Here is a 10,110-nt window from a genome sequence, read left to right as displayed (position 1 = left end):
CAGGCGCAGTGAAAGGTGTTATGATCCTGTAGTATTTTTATTTTCTGGGAAGTATGCAGTGTGCCTTTAAGGCTGTAAAAGGATCAGTGCTGCTTTAAGGCAACAGGCTCCAGGCACTGTGAGCAAGGAAAGTGCATCTTGGTTGTCCCGGGATACAGCCACTCAGAGAGGAAGTACCAGCCAGCTTCAAATGTGCATTCTGGTTGCCCTTGGATACAGCCACTCAGAGACTGAGGATCGATGATACAATTTAATTTTGAATTAGCTCATAGCGGAAACAGACTGTTCTAACTCACAGACACAGACAGACAGCTGGACCAGCATGAACCTAACAGAGTTCTCTGATAGTTTAAACTAAAGGAAGGTGAATTTTAGACTGATCACTTTTTCACCCCTTAAAACAATTCAAAAGCCAAATTGATTAATTGAAAAGTGTCTGCAAATTGTTGATTGCTGAATTCATCGCTGGAAGAAGAGCATCACTTCAACTGGAACTAGGCAACAGACTGTCCTACTGTTGAAGAACCTTTTCTTCCGCCCCCCCCCCCCCACCCCACCATCAGATGGCTGTGAGGACTTCAAGCAACCTTGGACTGTTCCACATTGGAAGATTCCAATTTGGCAGCAGCGTAAATCTGTACGGAGACTAATTGTTTCTATTTTAAATGCTATTTATATTTTAGTATTATTTAAGAATTTAGTTTTTCTGATTAAACAGTTAATTTGTTGATCTAAAGACACCTGGGTTGGTTCGCTTCATTCAGGGGTTAATAGATGGTTCAATTTGGCTGTGGTTTTCTTTAATTTGGAAAGTTTAAAGTTAGGCAATCTATGGAGGGATGGGACTGAATCAACAGTGCATTTCTTCAAGGTCTAAAAGGGGTGATTTGTCACATGGATGAAATCCTGGTCCATGGGGATTCAGTCGAAGAACATAATCAGAGAGTCAAAGCAATTCTACATCATCTTCAAGAAGAAGGATTGACACTTAATGAGAGAGAAGAATGAACTATTAAACCGTTGTTGAAGAAGAACGAGGATCTTCCAACTGCACCATTGAATTATCGATCTATTCCATTGTTATGTGGATTCTCACCTTCAGAGCTGTTGATGGGCAGGAAGCTGAAGAAAACTACTTCCAGGGATTGAAGTTCAAGACTATAAAAAAGTAAAAGACAAAGAGAAGTCCTATAGGAACCAACAAGCTCGCAATTATAATAAGCAATTTCATACCAGAAACATGCCAAGGTTAAAAGATGGTGAGAAGGTATGGACAAGAGATCTAGGACATGAAGGTAGAGTTGTCCAGAGGGATAAATTTCATCCGAGATTGTACGGAGTACACACTTCTGAGGGTACTGTTACAACCGAGGTGGCAGGAGTGAACTGTTTTTCTAGTTCCATTTCTCCACAGGTCGCAATATATATTTACATTTTTTCCCAGTTACCGATATCCCACATACACACATTGGTTAACCGAAAAAATAGAGATTGACTCTTTAAGAGTTCTATAACAAGAAGAACACACAAAAGACTACTTTGGCTGAATACTTGCGAATTCTTGAAGAAAAAAAAGAGAAGATATGGAAAGATGTCAGATGTCCTTTATTTTGGTTTGGCATCCCAAATATGCATAGACGACTGTCACTAGGATCTTCCTAGAACAGTTCTTGTCAAGCGACATTGAAGATCAGTTTGGGCAGGCTTTCTAGGAAAAATGCAGCAACAGTTTCAGTCTGTTTCTTACACTTGCTCCTCATAGCTTCTCAAAGAGATGGAAAACTGGCAGGCTTTTCAAAGAGGTGGAACCAGCTCAGGTAGGGTTTGCTCTCCTGGCAACTTTTCTCCAACTGTCCTTTTTTAAAACTGTCCATATCACCATCTCACTGTCCAAAGTGAAACCAAAAACAATTTCACAAGAGTCAAGCCTCCTCACCCCAATAAATCTAGACCTGTCCCTCTTTGTAAATACCTTTTCCCAAGTCAAAAAAAACCCTGCTGGGTAATTATCTGAAGACAGGTGCCTTCCAGTAAGGGCTTGTTTTTAGCACTCCTTGATTCTTCCAGTACTGCTGTTTACAAGCTCAATCCAAAAGACCTTCCGATGACTTCTTTTAAAAAAAAAGTTCCAGCATCGATGGAATCTTTTTTCAATTTTAACACACAAATCCTCATAATTTAACAAAAAAAAGGAAGCACTTGTAACAGTACTGTACGCAGAAGCAGGAGAAAACTTATTCCTATATCTCAAAAACAGCAACCAGTCATATATCTGGAGGAACTAGATGATGATAGAGAAACCCAGAGACAACAGGATACTACGAACATTGGCAAAGGCCATCCAAGTCATTAAGCAAAACATACAAGAAAGACTACAGATCTTCCAAGTCTGCCAATAACGCGATCAGGGACAGTCATGAAACCTCCTGACCAATTGAACCTGTGATGTCAGAGACTTGGGGGAGATGGGGTAGTATGTAAAGTCAAAATGAATGTGTGTATATATATATATATTTATATATACATATATAAGAACAACGACTTGGGAGGAGATGTAGTATAAGGATCTGAAAGGGTTAATGGTTGAGACACTGAGAGAAATCCCTCCCACTGTAGTGACGATGTGGTAGTAGTCACACGGGAAGTAGGCTTGGAAGGAGCCAGAAGCACCATTAGATGTACTGGCTAGAGATCCTAATGGAGAGTGTAAATCGAATGTAATATAAATAAAGAGTTGATGTTTAGCCAGCCAAAGACTCCGAGACCTTTCTGAAGAACGCTATAACTACGCTACCAACAACATACTATTCTATATCGAGACAACAATATGCAACAGTTTGTAAACATACTAATAACAAGATACATGATACATATGAAGTTGCTTTCAATACAACACATCCATCTGCTCAGAAGGGACTTACTGCAACTTGAACATCTCCCATTTCCAGTAATAAATTGGAGCTCAGGATCTCCATAGTTTCTTCCTTATAGGATGTTAGCACATGGATGTCAGTTGGACTTCTGCCTGCAACCCATTGTTTGAGGGCATTGTGAGCAATCATCTGCATGAGGTAGGTACAGTTTCAGTGCTATGTTACATACTTCTTCCCTCTTTTTCCATTGATATAATCTTTCATCTCTTGAACTGGAAGAATGCCTACTGCAGAGGAAAATTGAAAAGATAGTATTTTTATTCATTCATGGGATGTGAGCATCACTGGCCACGCCAGCATTTGTTGCCCATTACTAATTACCCTCGGGAAGATGAGCAGTTTTCTTGAACCACTGCAGTCCGTGTGGTGAAGGACACCCACAGTGCTGCTAGGGTGGGAGTTCCATGACTTTGACCCAGTGACAATGAATATAGTTCCAAGTGTGTGTGGCTTGGAGAGGAACTTGCAGGTGGTGGTGTTCCCATGCACCTGCTTCCCTTGTCCTTCTAGGTGGTAGAGGTCGCAGGTTTGGAAGGTCTATCAAAGAATCTTTGGCAAGTTGCTGCAGTGCATCTTATGGATGGTATACACTGCTGCTACTGCGTGCTGGTGATACAGAAAGTTAATGTTTAAGATGGTGGATGTGGTGCTAATCAAGTGGGCTGCTTTGTCCTGAATGGTGTCAAGCTTCTTGAATATTACCGGAGCTGATCTCACCCAGGCAAGTGGAGAGTATTCAATCACACTCCTGACTTGTGCCTTGTAGGTGGTGGGCAGGCTTTGGGGAGTCAGGAGGTGAGTTATCCACTACAGAACACCCAGCCTCTGACCTGCTCTCATAGCCATAGTATTTATATGGCTGGCCAAGTTAAGTTTCTAGTCAATGGTGACCCCTCCAGGATATTGATGGTGGGGGTTTCAGCAATGGTAATGCCATTGAATGTCAAGAGGAGGTGGTTAGACTCTTGCTCGTGTTGGAGACAGTTATTACCTGACACAAATGTTACTTACCATTTATCAGCCTAAGCTTGAATGTTGTCCAGGTCTTGCATCATGTGATTGATGAAAATATATATGCATGGGAGGGAGAGATTCAGGTGATAAAGTACTTATGTGTTTCTTTCTTGCTGGTATAACCCAGAGGATGGATTATAACCCAGCCTTATGTTACTTAAGAGGCACTTCATCTGATGGTCTGTAAAATGAGTGACTCCTTCTGTTCCTCCCACTTGCTGCTGCCATCTCCAGTTCAGGAATGAGGGTGCACACTTTTAAGTACTGACCTTCTTTAAATTACTTCATACTTCACTTTCCTTCATCCCTTCTCATCTGTGTTTTCAGTGCACTTCTGCCCTATCGTTGGCAGGACTACTGAATATTTTCTGCCAGCTTTATTCAAATTAGCTGATTCTGGAACTTTTGATGAGATAATCTTCATTTTCACTAGATACACTTAAATTCCGCCACCTTGCCATTCCCGGTTGCTGATTGCAGAACTCATTTGGGCTGGATTTTGTTCCCGGGGGGGTGGGGGAGGGTGGAAAATCAGAGTGGCAGTGGCCTCCATGGAACCCGATGCCGGGATTGTCGGGCCCGATCTTCCCGGAAGCGGGGAAGCTTCGTGGCGGCCCCTCCGCTGCTCTGTGACAGGACCCAACTTAGCATATTTATATTACACATTTGCATGAATTAAAATCTAAACCGCAGCGATCTTACCTTCAGTTCCCAATCCTCAGCGCAACGGGCAGCACTCACGCATCTTCACTTTCCTTCCAGGGAAAGCTGGTGCCACAGAGGTGGGGAAGGGGTGAACTCTGCACTCTGATGGGTGTAGGGAAGGGGGTGACCTCTGCATTTTGTGTATAGGAAGCGGGGGTGGAAGGGGGCAACTCTGCACTTTGTTGAACTGTCTGCTTCCACATCGGTGATGCCATTAATGGCATTGCCAAAGCCACCCCGCCACATGATTTGGGGGGGTGGGGGCCGCGCGATCACTGTGAATATGTAAAATATGTAAAGATTACAAAATCCAGCCTGAAATTTCAGGGCCAAGACTTGTATTGCTCACTTACACACCTAGATAAGTGCAAAAACATTTTTGAAAATGAGTTATCCACTAAGGATATCCACCTGCAGTTAATCTTACCAAATTGCTTTATCAAATATCACTTTTAGTAAACATTTGGAAACAAGAAAGAAATGAAAAATGGGAAGGATGCAATAAAACATTTCAAATCATATGGTTATAACTGCATTCTTCATTTATTAGAAGTTTAAAACATTCACAACTATGGGTACAAAAATTAGAAATTGACCACCATTCAGCCAAACTGTTAGAACACAGTATAAATTACACATAGTATATAAATTCTATGCACAGATAAATTAGCCAGAATATTATCAACAATATTTCCATTAACAATCTCATACAGCAGTATAAAAAATCTATTTTCAAATACAACAGCTTCAATTTCATATTTTTTTTTAACCAAATAAAGCATACAGCTACAAAACTGTAGAAGGAAACATGCTATTTTAGGCTCTTTACAGGAAGCATTTGACAACAAAACAGATTTTCAAGTATGAAATGCCAGAATGACAAGTATGTACCAGCACAATACAGCGAACTGTAGACATTTAAAGCCTCATAACACCTGTGAAGCAGTGCGTCCAATTACAGCCAGCAGTTTTGCCAAATTAACCACCACTCAGGAACAGATAGATTTTAGCTGTTAAGAGTTATGAGTGATCTTGGTTATATTCAATGAATTATTGATTGGATAAAGTAATTGACATACACTTTACAAAAAAAAGTTTGTAAAATAAGTGCTTGCAAATGGATGCAGGGCACAGTGACTGACATGATATACATGACAGCAGTCATATAATACTAGTTTGGCTAATATGTAACACCATTTACAATATTATGTGCTAGAAAAATATCTTGCAACTTAAGTAACTTTGAAGGTCAAATGCCTTTGTTATATCGCTACCGTGTGTATTTGCAATGGCTTTAATTTCCAGAATTTTAGGGGAGAATTTTTTGCTGGGGGTGGGGGTCTTGATGTCGGGGGAAAATGACACCAAGATCCTCATATTGCCTCTTCTCCAGAAGGCCCACCAAGTTTAGTGCCAATCAGGCACTTAAGTGGACAACGGCATGCCTTTGATAGGATTTAGGACCCTGTTGCAAGAAGTCCTGCACTTGCAAGAGCTGCCGGCCAGAGGCCAGTGGCTGCAGCGCCAGTGTGGAGGCGGTTACTGCTGCTGTAGCTGTAGCGACCAGAGAGAGAAGAGCGGCACTGGAATCAGGCTTAAGGTAGGTCAGGGCAGGATGGGTCTCCGGGGGTGGTTATGTGGGGAAGCAGGGTCGACAGCAAGGGGGGTGGATGGTGGCCCTCAGCAGGCACCCCCTTTCTGATGCCAGGTCCCTCGTTCAGGCACTAAGTGCCTTTGAACGAGGGCCCCCCACCCACCGACCCCCTGGAGCAGGGAAGCAGCCCGCATGTTTCTTCATACCGTGCTTCCTGTGCAGCGACAGGGCCACCCGCCGCACGGGTAAGTGTGACTGTGCGGGAACAGGCCCATATCTGGGGTTTATTGTCCAGTTAAGGGCCTCTATTGGCGGTTGGGTGGGAAGGCCATTTATAGGCCTTCCTGCCTCGGACTACATTTTGGTGGAGGTGGGATGCTGGCAGGGACACCTCACCACCATCCCACCCAATTTTATGCTCTCCCCACCTCCAAACCAGCCATGGGAGAGAGCATAAAATTTCACCCTTAATTTACAGTGGAATCATAGGCAGTTATCATATAAACTTAGTTTTTCCTCAATGTTTTTTACCATTATGACTGATCAGAGTACAGTCAACAGTTTTCATCATTATTTTTTACTTCAGTAAATTAAAAGGATTAGTAGAAGTGTGTGACAATCACATTTATATAAAAAAATTATCACATTCTGCAGGAAATAGCATGTTTCTGCCAGATTTAAACCCGAAAAATTATCGTACGTTCTGGAGATTTAATAAACTGCAGCTACGTTGGGCTGGATTTTCTTCACCTCCCAATGTTGGGCTCTGTGGCAGGATGGGTGGGAGGTCAGAAGATGGGAGCAGCAGCAGCCCACCATTATCAACCTGACGCCGGGATTGCTGGGCCCAACCCACCCGGTGACAGGGAATCTCCGTGCGACTCCACCCTTGCTCTGCGACAGGACCCTGGTTTAAATATTTAACTTTCTACATACATTTATTTGGAATTCCCTGCAATCTTACTTTCAGTTCTGGAGCTTCAGCACGATGGCTGGCACTCACATGCCTTCACTTTTCCATCCAGGGAAAGCTGGCACCATCGAGGTGGGGAAAAGGGGAACCCAGCATTTGTAGAGTAGTGGGGGAGGGGAGAATGGGGTGAACTCTTCAATTTTAGTGTGGGGAGGAAGGATGAACTCTGCATTTAATGCAGTTGGGAGGAGAAGGGGTCAACTCTGCAATTTTAGTGCAGTGGGGGAGGGGATGGGAGCAACTCTGGAATCTGTACGCAGGGCTGGCAGCCTGTTAAAAATGGTGGCAGCGCCTGCATAGAGACAGTTGATGCCGTTCACGGCATTGCTGAGGTCACCCCCACCACATGATTTGTGGGGGGGTGCGGCCGCCCTGCATATTCTAATGAGCCGCTGGGCTCAAGACTGCGGCTGCGTGGCACGCATGGCCTGTGCATGCCAGCTGGCATATTTTACACCGCGGCAGCTCCCAGCGACAGGAAGCAATATCCAGCCCATTATTTCACAGATAATGTAACTGCAGTCTGTTAAATCTCCGTAAGCTTTTATTATAATTTATCAGGTTTAAATCTGTGATTTGATGTGAACACGGCATACTGACAAATGGCATTTTAGAACCCAAAATCTTTTTCCATATCTCAAAGGGCACAGAAGAAAGTGAGATTTATATTTACATTATGTATTTCTATAATGTTTAAACAATTGTTAGTGATGAATTGTATCATCTAGTCTTGCTAAACAAGCAAGTTAAAAATGTCACAATAATTCAAACTTTAATGAGACATTTTAAATCCATGCATATGATCGGGTCAGGTCCCCATTGAGTAAAACATTACAACACAAAATATGTGCTCTATAGAATTACCAAGTAATGTACACAACTGAATGTCAGTCTAGGAGAATCTTCCTGCATATGGAAGTGTTCCTTTCAGTTGAAATAAAGAGCAGTTGCCTTTGCAAAGTCAATCTTCTGCTTCTTGAGTTCAGCTCACATGTTCAAACCCATTTCAAGAAGAGTTCAAAACATGAGCAATCCAGTGCCCAGAATATTAAAAAATGATGTATTTACTGACACATATATTCAGAGTTTATTGAGCGAAAAGTGACTGTATATCTTGCAGTCTTGTTTGTCTAAATCAGTCACAGATCATGTAATGACTGAAATATTTCTGTTTTCAGTATTTTCTGAATTTTAGCATTACCCAGTTTCCATTAATAAGATCTGTACAATTAAACACTGCAAAATACTGCAAAGGGATTGGAGTGGGGGAATAATTTTTCTCTCTGTATCTGTATAATTGTGACTGATGAATCCTGCTCATCAAAATTCATAAGAAAACTTAGGTCTTTGCTGGTCTCTGAAGTCAATAGTGCAAGCTATGTTATTGATAGATTTGTACTCTACTGCTTCCATGCACTCATGTCTTTCCCAGGAGTGTTGATCTGAAATAAAAGTCAGAAAATTTAAAATTAGAGACTCTATCAGATTTATGAAAGTCGTTTTCTTCTTTAAAATTACCTAACGTTTTAAAAACATGTTACTGAGAGATATAGGGCTGAATTTTATTTGGGTGCCGCGCTGTATGACAGCGCCCTTTAAACTCAGCGGGGTGCCTGCATTTAGCAATCGCCGCAGAGTCCCCATAATATTTCGTGCAGGAGCTCATTAGCATCACTGCGCCAAGCTGCGGCACCACCCCTCATATTATGTGGGGAGAGGGGGGACATTCGCCGCAATGAGAGACCTTTTGACAGCTGTGCAGCAGGTGCTGGGGCCCTATGTAAAGCGCCCCAGCACCTGCGTCCTGACAGCTGTCAAAGAATACTTACTTGATGGCTGAAGAGTGGGGCTGCTGTCAATCTGGCAGCAAGGCAGAAAGTGTTGCAGAAACTCAGCAGGTCAGGCAGTATCTGTGGAGAGAGAAGCAGAGTTAACTTACAGGTCAGTGACCACAGATCTGAAAGTTAACTCTGCTTCTCTCTCCACAGATGCTGCCTGACCTGCTGAGTTTCCCTCGCACTTTCTGCTTTGCTGCCACATACTTACCCCACTGTGTCCCAGTGTCCTGCAAAGTTGTGATCCTCTTCTTCCTTTCAAGTGTTACATTGCTTCTTGTAGGCATGCCGCAACTGGGTAAATAATCTTAATTTTGCACATTCCAGGATGTGAGTCTTAAATGTACCATAGAATGCAAATACACAACAGAAATAAAACCATAATTGAAGATTATTTACATACTATGGGCTTCTAATCATCTGACTGTGAAAAGCCGCAGACTAATATACATTTGGAATCTGTATTCATTTCTCTGTCAACTGTTATGTGAAAACATACGTAACTGAAATTAAATGATCTTTGTTAAACAAACAGGAAAATATATTCATAATCTAGCTGCATTGTCAACTAGAAATATTACACCAATAAATATGATCAGCTGCTGCATAAGCAAAGTGTTTGTGAACATGCGTCAATGTGTAATAGTTGGTAAACCATGACAACAGTACAGATTTCCGATTTCCTCACTAGTCCTGCATTGGTTTTCAAATATGTGCAAGACAAACCTTGCAGCCAGAAGTCAGAGCAGTTACACGGTGGAGTCACCTTTGCATTTAAAGGACCATACCAAAAGCCGAGGATGGCAGACGGGTGCTCTAGGGTTGCCTCACAGTGCAGCAAAGCCTCCCTGGTCACTCTCCTCCAGGCTGTGCGGGCAAAGCGGGACGTCCTTTTCACCAGTGATGGTAAGAAGAGGCACTCCCACCTGAACAAGGCAGCCTGGCTGGAGATGGCAGAGAAGGTGAGTAGTTGTGGGGCCATCCGGCATCAAAGGGTCCAATGCTGGAAGGGGATGAACGAGCACTCCTCCAGCCAGCCGGGTCTCTCTAGGGTAC

The 10,110-nt window shown here is 42.8% G+C and overlaps 1 protein-coding gene across 8 annotated transcripts in view; it reads right to left on the bottom strand.

Moving 5' to 3' along the window:
• Window positions 1-5,213: 5,213 nt before the first annotated feature.
• The window catches only part of LOC137375910 (ras-GEF domain-containing family member 1C-like), a 189,392-nt gene continuing 184,495 nt past the window's right edge, over window positions 5,214-10,110 (bottom strand). For all 8 annotated transcript variants that reach the window (XR_010976093.1, XM_068043588.1, XM_068043589.1 and 5 more), the window contains one exon: window positions 5,214-8,661. Coding sequence is in view for 7 of the 8 variants with exons in the window: in XM_068043588.1 (XP_067899689.1) it covers window positions 8,637-8,661 (25 nt within the window). In the remaining variant the exon portion in view is untranslated. The remainder of the gene's footprint in view (window positions 8,662-10,110) is intronic.

This window comes from Heterodontus francisci, chromosome 12 (assembly GCF_036365525.1).
Source record: "Heterodontus francisci isolate sHetFra1 chromosome 12, sHetFra1.hap1, whole genome shotgun sequence".
Lineage (NCBI taxonomy): Eukaryota > Metazoa > Chordata > Chondrichthyes > Heterodontiformes > Heterodontidae > Heterodontus > Heterodontus francisci.
This window is presented reverse-complemented; position numbering and strand designations above follow the sequence as displayed.